This window comes from Onychostoma macrolepis, chromosome 01 (assembly GCF_012432095.1).
Source record: "Onychostoma macrolepis isolate SWU-2019 chromosome 01, ASM1243209v1, whole genome shotgun sequence".
NCBI classification, from domain to species: Eukaryota; Metazoa; Chordata; class Actinopteri; order Cypriniformes; family Cyprinidae; genus Onychostoma; species Onychostoma macrolepis.
In genome coordinates, this window is record NC_081155.1 from 455,042 (window position 1) to 475,023 (window position 19,982).

The 19,982-nt window shown below is 40.5% G+C and overlaps 1 protein-coding gene and 1 pseudogene across 3 annotated transcripts in view; both read left to right on the forward strand.

The window, feature by feature from the left end:
- The window catches only part of LOC131524708 (NACHT, LRR and PYD domains-containing protein 12-like), a 183,473-nt pseudogene that overhangs the window by 81,616 nt on the left and 81,875 nt on the right, over positions 1–19,982 (forward strand).
- LOC131524461 (tripartite motif-containing protein 16-like) overlaps positions 9,286–19,982 on the forward strand; it is a 50,122-nt gene continuing 39,425 nt past the window's right edge. For 2 of the 3 annotated variants that reach the window (XM_058751798.1, XM_058751638.1), the window contains exons 1-4: positions 9,286–10,117; positions 13,728–13,901; positions 17,200–17,373; positions 18,692–18,865. In XM_058751798.1, coding sequence (XP_058607781.1) covers positions 18,705–18,865 — 161 coding nt within the window. In that variant the 5' untranslated portion in view covers positions 9,286–10,117; positions 13,728–13,901; positions 17,200–17,373; positions 18,692–18,704. Of the gene's footprint in view, positions 10,118–13,727; positions 13,902–17,199; positions 17,374–18,691; positions 18,866–19,982 lie in introns of those variants that run through there. The other variant, XM_058751721.1, reaches the window with a different exon arrangement.

The following is a 19,982-nucleotide window of genomic DNA, read 5'->3' on the forward strand; positions in this document are numbered from 1 at the left end:
GGTGGCGATGTTTGGCCATGCTCCGGGAGTAGATGAGGATATCATCAATGTAGACCAGCACAAATCTATGAAGAAACTCCCTGAGTACCTCATGCATAAAATCCTGAAATACGGAGGGGGCGTTGACAAGACCATACGGCATGACGAGATATTCGTAGTGGCCAGTAGGGGTCACGAAAGCTGTCTTCCACTCGTCCCCCTCACGTATTTGGATGAGGTTGTAAACGCTGCGGAGGTCCAACTTGGTAAACACGGTGGCCCCGCGAAGATGTTCTAGGGCCCCTGGGACGAGAGGAAGGGGGTAACGGAACTTTACCATTATCTTGTTGAGTACCCGGTAATTGATGCAAGGTCGTAAGCCTCCGTCCTTCTTGGCGACAATGAAGAAACTCAGCAGGGAAGTCGAGGGCTAGATGTAACCTTGCTGTAAAGCCTCCTCAATATACTCTTCCATGGCCTTCTGTTCGGGAAGTGAAAGTGTATAAATCTTTCCACGGGGCACTGGCTCATCTGGTACTAGATCTATTGCGCAGTCCCATGGCTGGTGGGGAGGTAATTGTGAGGCCTTCTTCGGGCAGAAAATGTCACTGAAGTGGGAGTGACAGGCTGGAATGGTAACCGTTGAGTGGGTTGAGGGATGTGCGGAAAACAGCCAGGAAAACATTGGTTACCCCACTTCAGGACTTCCCGAGTTTGCCAAGAAATGGATGGTTCGTGTTGAGCAAACCAGGGGCGCCCTAAAACAATGTCCGCAGTGGATCCCTCCAGAACCAGTAGACGGATCTCCTCTTCATGCAGCAACCCAATTTTGAGCTGAACATGACCGGCACTGTGTCGGACATTTTTACGGTTGAGGGGTTTGCCGGTTATCGACTGGACTTGGTAAATTGCCTTGGTGGCGGTGGTCTTGAGGTTGAGCTGATGACTGAGGTTCCCTGTAATGAAGTTACCGGCAGATCCAGAATCGAGATGGACTGGAAGGGAGAATTTTGAAGTAATAAGCATGATTTCGATTGACAATGGTTTCAGGTTTTGAATTGCCGGCTGAATCGCACTCACCAAGAGTCGTGGTGGACGAACTGGACAAGATGCCCACAGGTGTCCATCAGCTCCACAATACATACATAGACCAAGGCGAAACCTTCTCTGTCGTTCATGGTAGGAAAGCCGGGTGTTTTCCATTTGCATAGGTTCGTTCACTGGTTCTGGAGGGTTCTGAATCTCTGGATGATGGAGGAATAAAGTGCAACGAGATGGCTGATTTTGTTCCTCAATACATGATAGCATCCGGGTGGAACATCGTATGGACAGCTGAATGAGGCTCTCTAAACCGCAAGAGTCGTCGTAAGCAGCTAGTTGCAGATGTAGTCGGGGTTCCAACCCTTGCCGATAGGTAGTTAAGAGCGCTCTTTCATTCCATCCACTGGCTGCTGCAAGGGTGCGAAACTGGAGGGCATACTCATGAATGGACATAGAACCGTGGCATAAATGGTACAATTTGTCACTGATAGAGGTATCTCCAACAGGCTTGCCAAAACTTCTTTGAAGTGATTAACAAAATTATTGAATGATTGAGTAACTGTACCGTCTTGAGCCCAGATGGTTTCTGCCCATTGCAACGCTCTTCCCTTCAGCAGCAAGGTAATGAAAGCGATCTTTGCCCTGTCATTGGGATACAGATGCAGTTGCATTTCAAGAGCTAGAGAACACTGAAGTAAAAACCCGAATCAGATTGACAACAGATGTTTATTGAGGTTCAGCAGAGCAATAGGGACTGAAAGTGGTGAATATGATATCCAATTGACCTGTTGACGGTCGATGAAAAGTTGATTGGAGATCTTTGTCTTGACAGGAATACTAGGAATTCGGGTAAGAGCACACACCTCACACAGGCAGAGTAGCAGACTACGAGAACAGATCACTGGAGCAGACAGACTGGGGTACTCCAGAGACACAATGCTGGAGAGAACACTGGAGGTAAGTACACAAGGAGGTAAGTAGCAGGTAGGTCGCTGTGATAGCATAAGGAGTCTACTTCGTATAAACAAGACCAGACAATGAGGTGCTGTGAGGTGTGTGCTTTTATGCCAGAGTTGATTGGTGTCCAGATGATGTGCAGGTGTGTATGATTAGAACTCGGGTGAGAGAGTACGTTGTGACTGGCTGGTGACAGAGCCTGGTTGATCCGTAACATTACCTCAAGAGTCGTCTTCTTCTATAATTGTGACAGATGCACAATTTTAATTTGACAGTTTATTTTAATATCAAAAATTTTAACAAACTTATGTATTTCACTACCTAATGGGCTAAAACACAAAATATGCACACCTTTTACATTTTTAATATTTACTATAATACTGTCAAAATTATATGGAAATTTAGTTTATTATATAGTTTGTTTGGCCAAGTTCTGCAAAAAACACTTTTCTGATAAATACAAATACAGTAATAAATCTGCAAACATTTTATATTAACTTACTAGCATAAGAGGGATTGGAAGTGCTGCCTATGTAAATCATTTAAAATTCCTATATAAATAATGTATTACAGTTATTTTATGTAAAAGTTAAGGTATTGGTGGTGGTCTAGGGGTTGTTGGTGGTCCAGGGAAATATGAAAATATTACTGAAAAAATAATAATTGAACAATAAAAATTATGTAAAAATAAGTATCACAGTTGTCGTTGTTGTTGTTTTTTTCATTGTTGTTTAATGGAACGTCTGAAATACATTAATTTTACAATTTCTGAAACTTTAGAGACGGTCCCTAAATATTGCGAATATCGAAAGTCCAACGTCAAGCCAACTTTATGCCAGTCGTGTACTTGCAGTAATGAGACAGAAAAGCTTGTGCATGTATATTTATTCATTTAACTATGTATTCGTTCAGTGTATTTTTCTATTTTTTGCAATAATAAATGAAACACAAAAGTCCTTAGGCATAGGCTATCAATATTATTTGTTGTACCTGCATTAATAACGGAACAAATCATGCAGCAGGCCTACCAGCTGTATTATGTTTAATTTTCGATTCATGCTACAACTTAATTTATCTAGACCTACATGTTTTATTTATTGAAATTAAACTGAATGTTTCTGTTAATTGTAAAATTAGACATAGAAAACAGCAGATCAAGCCCAGGGGGCTGTGTGTTAGCAGAGATTGTCTTTTCCTGTTGGTCTCGTACTTGATTTTCTGTGGCGTTTGAAGTTTTGTTTCCTGAGAGGATCAGGCTCCATTGTTTTCTTTCTTCTGCCGAAGGTGCCCAGTAGCTTCTCAGGCTTGTTTCACATTTGTGCCCTGTGACAGACATGATTTGCCTGCTCTCCAGCCCTGCTTCAGACAGGATTTGAACTGCGGTGCTTCTCAATGAATGGTTGGTGTATCTTTTGGATAACCCGACTGCCTCGCAGATGCGAGGAAGCATATTTCCGAGGTTGTTCACACCCATGAGTTCACAGGAATACCAGAACTCTCGCCTGTCAAGCTCCTCCTGTGGCGCTTTCAGAGGATGAAGATAGAAGGATGTAGCATCAGGTGGGCATTTAGTGAGGTACTTTTTGAAACTTTTAACTGGGCAAAGGGGGTCACTTGGTTTCGTCTGGTCAGAGGAGAACTGGCCCCCCGACTGAGCCTGGTTTCTCCCAAGGTTTTTTTCTCCATTCTGTCACAGAGGGAGTTTTGGTTCCTTGCCGCTGTCGCCTCTGGCTTGCTCAGTTGGGGACACTTAATTTCTAGCGATTATCGCTGATTTGATTGCACAGATACTATTAAAACTAAACTGAGCTTGACAATGACATCTCTGAATTCAATAATGAAATGCCTTTAACTGAAAATTGAGTGTTTAATCTTATCATTATACATTACTGACACTCTATCCTCCAATTTGATACTGTTAAGTGCTTTGACACAATCTGTATTGTTAAAAGCGCTATATAAATAAAGGTGACTTGATTTGACTTGGGTTGGCAAACATGAATCCTCGGTATTTGGATATACTGTATGCCCTTGACACTGAATACTCTGCGCCGGATGCGTTTCGGACAGTGGCATACAGTGAGGAAAATAAGTATTTGAACACCCTGCTATTTTGCAAGTTCTCCCACTTAGAAATCATGGAGGGGTCTGAAATTGTCATCGTAGGTGCATGTCCACTGTGAGAGACATAATCTAAAAAAAAAAATCCAGAAATCACAATGTATGATTTTTTAACTATTTATTTGTATGATACAGCTGCAAATAAGTATTTGAACACCTGTCTATCAGCTAGAATTCTGACCCTCAAAGACCTGTTAGTCTGCCTTTAAAATGTCCACCTCCACTCCATTTATTATCCTAAATTAGATGCACCTGTTTGAGGTCGTTAGCTGCATAAAGACACCTGTCCACCCCATACAATCAGTAAGAATCCAACTACTAACATGGCCAAGACCAAAGAGCTGTCCAAAGACACTAGAGACAAAATTGTACACCTCCACAAGGCTGGAAAGGGCTACGGGAAATTGCCAAGCAGCTTGGTGAAAAAGGTCCACTGTTGGAGCAATCATTAGAAAATGGAAGAAGCTAAACATGACTGTCAATCTCCCTCGGACTGGGGCTCCATGCAAGATCTCACCTCGTGGGTCTCAATGATCCTAAGAAAGGTGAGAAATCAGCCCAGAACTACACGGGAGGAGCTGGTCAATGACCTGAAAAGAGCTGGGACCACCGTTTCCAAGGTTACTGTTGGTAATACACTAAGACGTCATGGTTTGAAATCATGCATGGCACGGAAGGTTCCCCTGCTTAAACCAGCACATGTCCAGGCCCGACTTAAGTTTGCCAATGACCATTTGGATGATCCAGAGGAGTCATGGGAGAAAGTCATGTGGTCAGATGAGACCAAAATAGAACTTTTTGGTCATAATTCCACTAAACGTGTTTGGAGGAAGAAGAATAATGAGTACCATCCCAAGAACACCATCCCTACTGTGAAGCATGGGGGTGGTAGCATCATGCCTTGGGGGTGTTTTTCTGCACATGGGACAGGGTGACTGCACTGTATTAAGGAGAGGATGACCGGGGCCATGTATTGCGAGATTTTGGGGAACAACCTCCTTCCCTCAGTTAGAGCATTGAAGATGGGTCGAGGCTGGGTCTTCCAACATGACAATGACCCGAAGCACACAGCCAGGATAACCAAGGAGTGGCTCTGTAAGAAGCATATCAAGGTTCTGGCGTGGCCTAGCCAGTCTCCAGACCTAAACCCAATAGAGAATCTTTGGAGGGAGCTCAAAGCCAGAAACCTGACTGATCTAGAGAAGATCTGTGTGGAGGAGTGGGCCAAAATCCCTCCTGCAGTGTGTGCAAACCTGGTGAAAAACTACAGGAAACATTTGACCTCTGTAATTGCAAACAAAGGCTACTGTACCAAATATTAACATTGATTTTCTCAGGTGTTCAAATACTTATTTGCAGCTGTATCATACAAATAAATAGTTAAAAAATCATACATTGTGATTTCTGGATTTTTTTTTTTTAGATTATGTCTCTCACAGTGGACATGCACCTACGATGACAATTTCAAACCCCTCCATGATTTCTAAGTGGGAGAACTTGCAAAATAGCAGGGTGTTCAAATACTTATTTTCCTCACTGTAGAAAGCTCGCAGCTGGGTATTTAAAGTGTCTGCCCCTCTCTCTCTGCCTCATCCACAGACATATTATTGGCTTTAAGCCAGTCGTTAAATACATTATCTGACCAAGCTGTTGTTTTTTTGGTGTTTTCTTCGTGTTTTTCTCCCTTGAGTATGTCTAGCTGATCGTTTTAAGTCTTTTGTTGTTGCCGGCTGCCTTTGATGTCCGCTTCCGTTCATGTTGTTTTTCATCTGGACTGTCTAATACTGCTGCCGCCCAGTTGTTGAAAGTTTCATATTCACCGTAAATATTCAAATTTACTTTCGGAAAATCGTCTATCATGTTGTTGTTTTTATTAGTCCTGTGTGCAGGTACTGTATGCTAATTTCCGTTATTACAGTTAACTATGCGAAGTGATGTGGAACTGTAATGCGGTCAAGAGAGTTGCCTGGAACTATGTTCGCCGTGCGTTTCCCTTAAAATAATTGCACACCTTAGAACGTTCGTCAGCCAATCAGTTTCAAGCATTCAACGGCCTCGTAGTATAAACCGCAGTAAACGCTTGTACTTTCATCTGAAGAGCTGAATATAAAGCGCTCTGATGTTTCAGACGACTTGCTCCTGCATCTTTCACACAGCAGCTGTTTTCGATGAGTTTATCCAGAGAAATGTGTTATTCACTGATATAAAGTTATGAGACTGATGGATGCTTTCTGAGCACAGCGTTCAGACTAGGCATGGGACGATAACCGGTTTCAAGGTATACCGTGGTTTGGAAAAGTCACGGTTTCAAAACCACTAAAAATTTTTGTTATACCGTTTCTGCACAGTCTTTTTACATGTCGTCAAAGAAGGAAAGTGCAGGATTCCCTCAGTTGTGTGCAGTGAAGAGCGAACGAGTCACACAACCCCTCCCCCTCCGGGTTGGTGCGTGGCTGCGAGCAGTCAGTCAGTGAGAGTCACCTGTGTGCATGATGATGGCCGAAGGAGGTGAATCCCTGGAACTTTTTCCCCTGTCGAAAAACACTGTCTGCCTTATGGAAATTTTTCCGGTAATGTAGACTAATCATGTTCAGTACACAACGATGTTCCGTACAGATGACGTTATAGCGCCGATCGCTAAATAAATACTTCCAGGTTGTACATAAACTATCTGTGTCGTCTTCATTTCTCCCTCTTTCACCCCCGGTCAAGACAGAGACTCACCCACCTGCCGTTTGTTTCAGTGTTGAAATAAATACTATTTGGCTTGCTACCAAGGCAGATAACATGGCTAATTAACTAGCTAACATCAACTAGTTTCCTCCCTCACGTTACTTCACAGAGCGGGGAATAGCAGACTAAAGTAATACGTTTCTGAGATTTAGTACAATAATTACATTTAGATGTTATCACGTCTATACATTTAAGCCTCCTGCCATTGTTTACATCTGTTCAAAATCACGACATTTAAAAAAACAAACTTTGCCACTGTTAAGAGTGTTGTACGAAGAGAGACCGTGTGTGTGTGTGTGTGTGTGTAACACACTTGCGCTCTCTCTCTCTCCTTATGTTTATGTGCATACATCCTCGTACCTCACCGCTCCAAACTTAATCCGGGGGAAGGTGAATATTCCTGCATCATAATTTGGATTTAAAGATGAATGTGTAGAAAGTGAGCATGTCTCCAAAAACCTTTTGGAGGTTTAAAAGGTTTAATCACTGCTTTTTAAATTTATGTTTTATTATTATTATTTTTTATTTAATTTTTTATAGAAATGGTTTTGATTATGTTTTTGATTATTGAGCTGCAGGTTTAGGCTCACTTAAGTGACTGCACTTAATTTAATTAAGAAGAATTCAATTTTAATTATTTAGCTTGACATGTTTACTGTTCCAAAATGTTCTATATGTTTCTTAAAAATAAAATATATTGTGTTCAGTGGGGAAATAAAGTTGTTGTTTTCTACCCAGACATTTAAAAATAACATTTTAGACCTGTAATGGCAATACCGTGATACCGTGAAACCGAGATATTTTTTTATCTAAGGTTATCATACTGTGAGAATCTCATACCAGCCCATGCCTAGTTTAGACGAGACTAATCCATAAACACACTCAATGACGATTATTATTATTATTATTATTGATTTTATCAGTTATTGTTGCAGCTCTGCTTATAATAAATGAAACAGCAGACAGAACTAAAGGAATAATTATTTCTGTGTGTTTATCAGGATCTTCAGGAGGAGGAAGAGGAAGAGATCTTCATCTCCAGATCACCGCTGTGTGTCTCTGAAGAGTGACGCATCCATCAATCATCCTGACCTCAGTGATGATCCAGTGACCTCTGACTCCAGGTGAGGATAAGTGTGTAGTGATGATTGAACGGATTTATGGGAGTCAAAAACACACTCAATGCACACAAACGGGACTCAACACAATAAACACGTGCTCCAGTATTAACATATATTATATTATATACAATACATATTATTTCACAGATAAACTAAAATTATACTGAAAACAAGACTGACATCTCTATCGATTTAGATTTTAATTTAAGCATCCTTTATTTTCAGATGTGTGTAATCAGTTGTTCTTGTGATATTTCAGCAGAGCAGATGGAGAGCGAAGCATCTCTGGAGGAGCCTCTGTCTTCTGTCTGAACAACACGAGCGTTACAGCGTCTCTGAATAAACATGATCAACCAGTGAATGATGAACTACAGAGAGTCAAAGACCAGCTCAAAACCAGCATGAAGAACAAGTATGAGAGATTATTTGAGGGACTGAACCTCCAGGAGAATGAAAGCCTCCTGAACAGGATCTACACACAGCTCTACATCATAGAGGGAGAGAGTGAAGGAGTGAATGAAGAACATGAGGTTTTACAGATGGAGAAAACAGCCAGAACACAACACTCACAAGACACTCCAATCTACTGCAATGACATCTTTAAAGCCTCAGCTGAACCAGGATGTGAGGAGAAAGACCAGATCAAGACTGTTCTTACTAAAGGCATCGCTGGAATCGGAAAAACCGTCTCTGTGCAGAAGTTCATTCTGGACTGGGCCGAGGGAAAAGCCAATCAGGATGTAGATTTCATGTTTGTGCTTCCATTTCGAGAGCTGAACTTGATCCGAGATCATCAGTACAGTCTTCACAGACTTCTGCTGGACTTTCATCCTGAACTTCAAGATCTGGACTCAAAGATTTATGAGGAGTGTAAAGTTGTGTTCATCTTTGATGGTCTGGATGAAAGCAGAATCACGCTGATGTTTTCAGACGCTCAGAAAGTTTGTGATGTGACTGAGACTTCATCAGTGGGTGTGTTGATGTCAAAGCTCATGAAAGGAGAGCTGCTTCCTCTGCTCTCATCTGGATCACCTCCAGACCAGCAGCAGCCAATCAGATCCTCCAAATACATCAACCGTCTGACAGAAATTCAGGGATTCACTGAGCCTCAGAAGGAGGAATATTTCAGGAAGAGAATCAGTGACCAGCATCAAGCCAGCAGAATCATCTCACACATCAGAAGAGCAAGAAGCCTCCACATCATGTGCCACATCCCGTCTTCTGCTGGATCTCATCCACTGTGCTTCAGAAGCTCCTGGAAGAAGATCTGAGTGCAGAAATCCTCAAACTCTGACTGAAATGTACATCCACTTCCTGCTGATTCAGATCAACATGAGGAACCAGAAGTATGAAGAGAGATCCAGAGAAACTCCTGCAGTCCAACAGAGAAGTGATTGTGAAACTTGCTGAAGTGGCTTTCAAACAGCTGATGAAGGGCAATGTGATGTTTTATGAGGAGGACCTGATTGAGAGCGGCATAGACGTCACTGACGCCTCAGTGTATTCTGGGATTTGCACTGAGATCTTTAAGCAGGAATCTGTGATTCATCAGAGGAAAGTCTACAGCTTCATTCATCTGAGCGTTCAGGAGTTTCTCGCTGCTTTCTATGTGTTTTACTGCTATTTAATGAAGAACATGGAGCCACTGCAGTTTTTTCTGCATGAATTCAGATCTTACAGATTTAAAGTCTCTCTGTATAATCTACTAAGATCAGCAGTAAATAAAGCACTCGTGAGTAAGAATGGACGTCTGGATCTGTTCCTGTGGTTCCTGCTGGGCATCTCACTGGAGTCCAATCAGAGACTCTTACAGGATCTACTGACACACACAGAGAACAGATCAGAGACCATCAGAGAAACCACACAAGACATTAAAGACATGATCAAAGATGCACATAATAGTTATCGTCTCTCAGCTGGTCAATCCATCAATCTGTTCCTCTGTCTGCTGGAAGTGAAAGATCAGACTCTGTTCAGAGAGATTCAGGAGTTTGTGAAATCAGACAAACACTCAGAGAAACTCTCTCCTGCTCACTGCTCTACAATCTCCTACATGCTTCAGATGTCAGAGGAGCCGCTGGATGAGTTTGAGCTCAAGAAATACAACACATCAGATGAGGGAGAAGAAGACTGATACCAGCTGTGATCAACTGCAGAAAAACGCTGTGAGTGTTTCATCATTAACTAAACTATCATATTTAATAATGAATCTGACACCTTTAAAATAAATGTTCATAAATGAGAGATTTTCTCCTAATTAACAGGCCAGAATCTTAAAGGAGTCACAACACAACCTTTTTAATACAGTAGATAGTGGAGTAAAATGTCTGTTATCACCGCGGTAAACACAACCCAGTCACACGAGAAACTCGTTCATTAAATCAGCAGCAGGTGGAGCAAAGGGACGGTCGACACCATTGATCAGTAAAGCTGCAGTTTAGACATTTTCACTGTGAATGAAGATAAAATAATGACACATTACTGGTAATATTAATAGCAATAATAATATAGCATTATCACATTTAATCTTCACTAATTATTCATCAAAATGTGATGTGATCTAGGAAAACCCTTCGGATGTCGCGCTGGGACATTCTCAGGAAATTCAAAAATTACACAGAATAATAATTGAATGAAATCTCAATTTTGACAAAAAAAATTGACATTCAATAACATCTTGTCTATCATCTCTGAAAATATCTTGTCAAAATTCACTTTTAGTGCAGAAAAATTAATTTATTGTGCCAAGCAGAAAAGACTGTGTCATTCTCTAGTTTGATAACACAAGCTGCGGAGCTGACGGACTACAGACAGATCACCTATCAAAATAAACCATGTGACGTATATAAAAAAGGCGTAAACTACAGCATGCAAAGTTCGGGGTAACGTTAGCTGTTAGTCTTCTTGTGTAATGAAGGAGTAAACTATAGCGCTCTTCACAGAACTCTTGTTCTTAAAGGGACCAGCACCATTTTCATATTAATGCTATTCATTACTTCCATTTAGTTCAAACGGTGGCAGCATGAAATAAAACAACCAGACACAGTTCAGAACTGTAACTTGTAATGTATTATAAATCCAGAGTAGTAGAATAGGAAAAGAATCGGAGATAGCCTGCATGCTGTAATCTTACAATATTCTGTAATATGACAATATTATCATATATCGACGATGTCTTGTATGTATCGCGATGTTGATGTCAACAGTCAGGTAGAAGAAGATTATCAACATTTTTTTGGGGAAAAAAATGACAAATGATAAACCTATAAGTTGGCAAAAATATATTACATAGCCCCATCGTTACCATTCAGGTCTTTTTACATGCAATAATTAAATAATTTCTATAGTAGGAGGGTTGGGGTTGCGAAAAGCTATTCCAGTTTTGGAAATCAGATGAGTAAGGTCAGATATTGAATTATTTGTTATAAAATTAAATTTCGATTCTGCTTCTTGATTCCTGTGTGCACATTTAATGTGATTTTAAAAGATTCAACTGCAAGAAGACGAAATAGAACTCACTTTTGCACTCGTGTGCTGTTTTCTGTACTGCAAACATGCAAAGCGCATGCAAAATAGTACGTGAACACTGGACTGAGATCTCTTTCTCGCATTCTTACATATTCGAATGGACAAATACACACAGAATTACATGTGCATTGACAGCAGCTGCTGCCACTAGTCATTAATGTGAATCAAAGAACAAAAGACAAGAAAATCCCTCACTGATCTTGACTGAAACACTTTTGTAATTTCAGTCTATATTTTATTTACCTGTTGTTCAGCGCTGACTACTGTAATGGCACCATGCATCTGTGTATGCGATTTATTCTGGAGATGCGTTCCCACATTAAGCAAATTCCTTCACAGCCTATTTATACAGCGCACATAGGCCCAATCCCATTTCTACCCCTTAGCCCTTCCCTCTTCCTGTTCACATGAAGGGGTAGGGGTGTCTTGATTATCTTTTGGTTGGAGGGTTAGAGGTAGGGGTAGGTCCAGATAGCCCTTCAAACTAAGATTTTTCGGGGACCACACTTCAAACAAAGGGGTATGAACTATCTCAGCATACACCGGCTACAGTGGCAACATGGCTGCCCAAACAAACAAAAAGACACATAAATGTAAGCATTAATAAAGATTTTTCTTAAATTAGATTTTTTGTTAAACTTTTTTCTTAAATAGCTATTTTTAGTATTACTATTACAATTATTTGTATAGCGCTTTTAACAATGCAAATTGTGTCAAAGCAGCTTTAAATCAGCTTGATATAAAGCAGGGTGGCTTTACATCAGCTTTACAGTATTTAGACAGGGAAATAGTGCGTCAAAATAGTGTCATTCTCCTCTAGCCAGACAAAATCAGCAGTTTAAATCTAGGCTGCAGCAGAGTCAGATTGTGCAAAGGACTCATCTGGTTCCTGTGGTCTTGTCCCGATGGCCATCTAGGTGACAAGGTCTTCACTGGGGATCAGTCTCTGGGGCTCATCTAGTTCTCCTGGTCTCTGCTGGCGTTCAGGGCTGTAGAGGTCATCTTTAGGTGTTGATCCACCATCTGATCTGGATACGGACTGGATCGGGTGGCTACGGTGACCTCAGAGCAAGAAAGAAACAGACTAATATTAGATGCCATTCTTCTAACGATGTAACATGTACATCAGGTGTTTTGGGAAGTGTTCCCGGTTCTGGATGACCTAATTAATGCAGCCTAACAATCCTTTAATGGATTTGAATTATAGAAATGAGATAGTGTATTATGTGTAAGCCAGGTTAAAGACATAGGTCTTTAATCTAGATTTAAACTGATAGAGTGTGTCTGCCTCCCGAACAGTGTTAGGTAGATTGTTCCAGAGTTTGGGCGCTAAATAGGAAAACGATCTCCCGCCCGCAGTTGATTTTGATATTCTAGGCAGAGGCGGACAATCCAGGGGTCAGAGAGTAAAAGTCCTGCCATATTTTTGAACTCAGCAGCTGATTTCACCAGAGGAGGAACTAAGACATTCCTTTCAAATCACAAGCAAGTCTCAAGTCAAATCTCAAGTCCTCAAAGAGTTAAAGTTAATGAGATAATTAAGTGACTAATTAAATGGTGATTGTGCATTAGTGATGAACACCTGCTGTTATTGAGAATTACAGAGGATCAGATGTTTTATTGGTTAAAATGATGCCACCATCATGGAGATCAGCGTTTGCTTTAGTTGGGCTCTTGACCCTTTTAGTCAATCAAAGTAATTTGATTCTAAGCGAATGTAATATTATTTCACAGTAAACACGTAATATAAAGTGGGACCAAAATCTTATAATGGACCATGTTTGGATCTTCCATCAAGACAATGATCCAAAACAAACATCGATCGACGGATAACAATATCCTGAGGCAAACTGGGAATCCACAAACAGGAAATAGTCTAGGCGAGGTGCAAACACAGTCCGAAAAAAAACAACTAACACTAGCTTTCTATTTTTCTATTCTATCTACTTGATTTCTTTATTAAAAAAAAAAAAAAAAAAACTTGCTACATGTACTGTGTTAGGCTAACCGAGACTTGTCATAGCACTTGCATATTGTTGCTCATTTGTTGGTTTTGATTGCTTCTGTTGTCCTCATTTGTAAGTCGCTTTGGATAAAAGTGTCTGCTAAATGACTAAATGTAAATGTTCAGATCATGTCATTGTCCTTTCCCTGCAGACAGAAAAATGAAACTCTCTGTAAATGTATTTATAGTTTTGTTATTATTATTATTATTATTATTTATTTTATTTTTTTCATCTCTTCTAGACTTTCTGGCTGTGATCTCAAAGATCAGCATTGTACAGTTGTGTCTTCAGCTCTTCAATCCTCAAACTGTGTCCTGAGAGAGCTGGATCTGAGTAACAATGACCTGCAGGACTCTGGTGTAAAGTTTATTTCCGATGGACTGAAGAGTACAAACTGTCAGCTGCAAATACTGAGGTATTTAAGAACATATAAGAGATAATTTACAGTCAACTGGTCACAGTGTTGATGTGTGTCTGTAGATGATCGGTCTGTGTGTGTGTGTGTGTCTGTGTGAACTGGTATATATGGTTTATGAGGACACAAATCTGTAAAATAACATGGCTACTACAACGTGAAGGTGGTTTATGAGGACACTGCCTATGTCCCCATAAACCAAAAGGCTTAAAAAACATACTAAATGGTGTTTTTTTGAAAATCTAAAAATGCAGAAAGTCTCCTGTAAGGGGTAGGTTTAGGTGTAGGGTTGGTGTAGGGCAATAGCACATACAATTTGTACAGTATAAAAACCATTACGCCTATGGAGAGTCCCCGTAAACCACATATGCCAGACTGTGTGTGTGTGTAGATGATCTGACTGGGTGTGTGTGTGTGTGTGTGTGTGTGTGTGTGTGTGTGTGTGTGTATGTGTGTGTGTGTCTGTAGATGATCTGTCTGTGTGCGTCTGTAGATGATCTGTCTGTGTGCGTCTGTAGATGATCTGACTGCGTGCGTCTGTAGATGATCTGACTGCGTGCGTCTGTAGATGATCTGACTGCGTGCGTCTGTAGATGATCTGACTGCGTGCGTCTGTAGATGATCTGACTGCGTGCGTCTGTAGATGATCTGACTGCGTGCGTCTGTAGATGATCTGACTGCGTGCGTCTGTAGATGATCTGTCTGTGTGTGTCTGTAGATGATCTGACTGTCTGTAAATGATCTGACTGTGTGTGTCTGTAGATGATCTGACTGTGTCTGTAAATGATCTGTCTGTGTGTGTCTGTAGATGATCTGTCTGTGTGTGTCTGTAGATGATCTGTCTGTGTGTGTCTGTAGATGATCTGTCTGTGTGTGTCTGTAGATGATCTGTCTGTGTGTCTGTAGATGATCTGTCTGTGTGTGTGTGTGTGTGTGTGTGTGTGTGTGTGCGCGCGTGCGCACGTTTTTGTGACACATGAGGACATAAATTTGTATAATTTTGTAAATTCTGACAGTAACATACCATTTTCTATAAAAACAGAAAAATACTGTAGATGATATGACTGTGTGTGTCTGTAGGTGATCTGACTGCATGCGTCTGTAGATGATCTGTCTGTGTGTGTCTGCAGATGATCTGTGTGTGTCTGTAGATGATCTGAGTGTGTGTCTGTAGATGATCTGAGTGTGTGTCTGTAGGTGATCTGACTGCGTGTCTGTAGGTGATCTGACTGCGTGTCTGTAGATGATCTGACTGTGTGTGTCTGTAGATGATCTGTCTGTGTGTGTCTTTAGATGATCGGACTGTGTTTGTCTGTAGGTGATCTGACTGCGTGTCTGTAGATTATCTGTCTGCATGTCTGTAGATGATCTGACTGTGTCTGTAGATGATCTGTCTGTGTGTGTCTGTAGATGATCTGTCTGTCTGTCTTTCTGTGTGTGTGTGTGTGTGTGCGCGCATGGTTTTTGTGACAAATGAGGACATAAATTTGTATAATTTTGTAAATTCTGACAGTAACATACCATTTTCTATAAAAACAGAAAAATACTGTAGAAAACAATGCATTCTGTGTAATATTTGTCATTTTCGAGAAACCAGCCTGCAGGAATATACTGTGAATTAACAGAGCTCAAAGTAGACACTCAGAGGCTGTGTTCAAAATCACACCCTATACCCTCATTCACTATTCCCTACATTAGATCACTTGACTGAGTGAGTGAATGAAAGAAAGTGAGTGAATTCAGACTCTGATGAACACCTGATTTTTTTTTTTAAATTATTATTACAGGAATTACTTTTCCGTTGTTGTCTCCTTTTTGTAGTTTTAAATAATGATTTAATGATTTGATATTTATTTACCACCATCACGGCTATAATGCTTCGCCAATGAGCTGCTTCTTCTTCGGCTTTTGCCGTGGTACTGCGGGTTCACAAGCAACATGACTGTGGACACTGCAGACTAGCGGCCTGCATGTGTACACCACGTTGATGCGGACAACGACGCAGAAGTATAAATGAAAACTGTTGCATAGCCGATTCGACACAGAAGTATAAATCAGCCTTTATGTATAACCCAGTCAACAATTTGATCTCACAGTGATGTCACCATGAGCTCACAGGATACTCGTGATGAGGTCACAATGTGAGGTAACAGTGAGCTAAAAGTGTAACCTCACAGTGCCCTCACTGTGTGCTCATACTAATATGAGGTCAAAGTGCACTCACTGCACAGAGACTAGGTACCCAGCATGCATTTCAGCATGAAGCTTTTGATTGTCACCATTGTTGAGATTCATACACTGATTCTTGATGTCTCTCTTTGTATTTAATTTACAGTGTTTCAAAATGTTTGTGTCTTATCATGCTTTTAAAATCATTCATAAACAATTATGACACTGTTAGGTCCTATACTGTATAATCACAGAGCTATTGTTAAAAATTTAAGATTAATAACTCCTCACAAAGACTGCATGCTGAATCTAGGTGATGGTCACACTGTTATCATCAGTAACAAACCAATATCACCTGGTTGCAGTCTCTTTTTTGGTGTTACTTGCCATAACAAATGCGCTTTTCAAACACAGTTACAGCAGCCCCAAAAAATATAATGTTATAAAGTCAAGGGTCAAGAGCCCAACTAAAGCAAACACTACTCACCACGATGGTAACGTCAAACAAAACAGTAAAACATCATCATCTAAATCTGTTAATTCTCAATAAGCGCTTTTGTAGATGTCTGACAGAAATAAGAACCCCACTAATCTTTTTGAGTTCACAATGAGCTCACATATTAATCACACTGTGAGGATCACCGTATGAGAATGGTGTGATGTCACTGTGATCGTCGCGTGATCTCACGTGTTGACTGGGAAAGGCAAGTTATAAAATTTCTTAAAGCTAAGAATCACTCTTACTCTCCCAGTTATTTAAGACAGATCGAGAGGTCTCTCAAGTGGTTAGGAGTTGCCAGTAGGGGCTTGTGATGGCACTGAGGAGACTTTTTCAGGAAAGGAAGAGTGTTTTTGAAATGTTTGGCGACGAGCAGTTAATCAAATGGTTACATTTCCTCAGTTATTCAAAACGAGCAAAGAACATTTACATTAACAAGGAACATCATAACTGACTTCAGTCTAGTGTGAATATTATGCGATCTACACTGTATAATGAATAAAGTATAAAAACCATTACACCTATGGAGAGTCCCCGTAAACCACAAATACCAGGCTGTGTGTGTGTGTGTGAATTGAATGTACAGTTAGTCGGTCATAATATTGATGTGTGTTTTCTGCTTTCTTTCAGGCTTGCTGGCTGTAATCTCTCTGCTCAGTGTTGTGAGAGTTTGTCATCAGCTCTTCAATCCTCAAACTGTGTCCTGAGAGAGCTGGATCTGAGTAACAATGACCTGCAGGACTCTGGTGTAAAGTTTATTTCCGATGGACTGAAGAGTCCAAACTGTCAGCTGCAAACACTGAGGTATTTAAGAACATATAAGAGATCATTTACAGTCAACTGGTCACAATGTTGATGTGTGTCTGTAGATGATCTGACCGTGTGTGTCTGTAGATGATCTGTCTGTGTATCTGTAGATGATCTGTCTGTGTGTGTCTGTAGATGATCTGTCTGTGTATCTGTAGATGATCTTACTGTCTGTCTGTAGATGATCTGTCTGTGTGTGTCTGTAGATGATCTGACTGTGTGTGTGTGTGTGTGTGTGTGTGTGTGTGTTTAGATGATCTGTCTGTGTGTGTCTGTAGATGATCTGACTGTGTTTGTAGATTTTCTGACTGTGTGTGTCTGTAGAGGATCTGACTGTGTGTGTCTGTAGATGATCTGTCTGTGTGTGTCTGTAGATGATCTGACTGTGTGTGTGTGTGTGTGTGTGTGTGTGTGTGTTTAGATGATCTGGCTGTGTGTCTGTAGACGATCTTACTGTCTGTAGATGATCTGGCTGTGTGTCTGTAGACGATCTGATTGTGTGTGTCTGTAGATGATCTGTCTGTGTGTGTCTGTAGATGATCTGACTGTGTGTGTGTGTGTGTGTGTGTGTCTGTAGATGATCTGTCTATGTGTGTCTGTAGGTGATTGACTATGTGTCTATAGACAATCTGACTGTCTGTAGAATATCTGACTGTGTGTCTGTAGATGATCTTACTGTCTCTGTAGATGATCTGTCTGTGTGTGTCTGTAGATGATCTGTGTGTGTCTGTAGATGATCTGTGTGTGTCTGTAGATGATCTGTGTGTGTCTGTAGATGATCTGACTGTGTCTGTAGATGATGTTACTTTCTGTCTGTAGATGATCTGTCTGTGTGTGTCTGTAGATGATCTGTCTGTGTGTGTCTGTAGATGATCTGACTGTCTGTAGATGATCTGGCTGTGTGTCTGTAGACGATCTTACTGTCTGTAGATGATCTGACTGTGTGTCTGTAGACGATCTTACTGTCTGTAGATGATCTGTCTGTGTGTCTGTAGACAATCTGAATGTGTGTCTGTAGATGATCTTACTTTCTGTCTGTAGATGATCTGTCTGTGTACTTCTGTAGATGATCTGACTGTTTGTAGATTTTCTGACTGTGTGTGTCTGTAGATGATCTGACTGTGTGTCTGTAGACGATCTTACTGTCTGTCTGTAGATAATCTATCTGTGTGTGTCTGTAGATGATCTGACTGTGTGTCCGTAGATGATCTTTCTATGTGTCTGTAGATGGTCTGACTGTGTCTGTAAATGATATGTGTGTGTCTGTAGATGATCTGACTGTGTCTGTAGATGATCTGACTGTGTGTGTCTGTAGGTTGTCTGGCTGTATGGTGTCAGAGGAAGGCTGTGGTTATTTGTCTTCAGCTCTGAGTTCAAACCCCTCACACCTGAGAGAGCTGGATCTGAGCTACAATCACCCAGGACAATCAGGAGTCCAGCTGCTCAAACACAAACTGCAGGATCTAAACTATAAACTGCAGATACTCAAGTAAGTCAAACACTAAAGTTTTTTCTGTCACAGAACATTTTTGATAAGTAAAAGATCCAACGACACACCACTAAGCACCAAAAAAAAAGATACAAAGGGGGAAAAGTTTTTTTTGTTTGTTTTTTTTCCAGTAATTAAACAATGTGTCTTCAGAGTTGGTATTTTGGCTTTATATGATTAGACACTTGCACTTAACATTTTTCTGAAAATCGTTCTCAAATAGAGTTAACAAGGCTTTTGACGAGCGAGTGACGGAGACACACTAAAACTTTTTCCGAATTCACGTGTTACCTTTTCAGGTTGCATCACTTCTGCCATCTTACAAAGAAGAAAACGAGCATGGTTGCGCATGAATTAGCCTAATTACGATCTATTTTGGCCTTCAATACGAAAACATTGTTTCTGTTCTTGCATTCGGACACAGATAAATCATCACTGAGCAGCATAAGAACAGCTTTTTTTCCCTCAGGCTATATTCCACCTGAACAATACATAACACCTCAGGACTGTACATCTGTACATAACTTCTCAGTACTTTTTCATCTGTAAATGTAAAGAGTCCACTGAAGGCGAGCGTAGTGAAGAACACAAGTGCAGTTTATTTACAGATGTGAAATCCAAGATACAAACATAATCCAAACAAAGACAGACTTGACCAGATACAGACTTGGCATGGCATGAACGGACTACACTCACCAACAGCAGGTTACAACATTAATACACAACAAGGAACAAAGGCGACGACATGGCTACTTATAACAAACAATGAGGGTCACATGACATGAACAAACCAATGAGAGACAAGACACATGACTAAAGCAGCCAATGAGAACATGACACAATGTACAAGGGAACCAATAGCATGAAGACATGAGGGAAAGGGAAACATGAAAAAAACAGTAACCGTGACTAAACTTCAAAATAAAAGACATGAAAACAAGAACATGAAACGGAACCCAAAACAGACCTTACAGTAAAATTGCATATTTGCACATTCACAATTCAATTTTATCTATATTTTAATTATCATATAGCTATTTTTTTCTATTATCTTTATTATAAAACTTTAAAAGACAATCGAAAATTTATATTTATTTTATATATATATATATGTTTT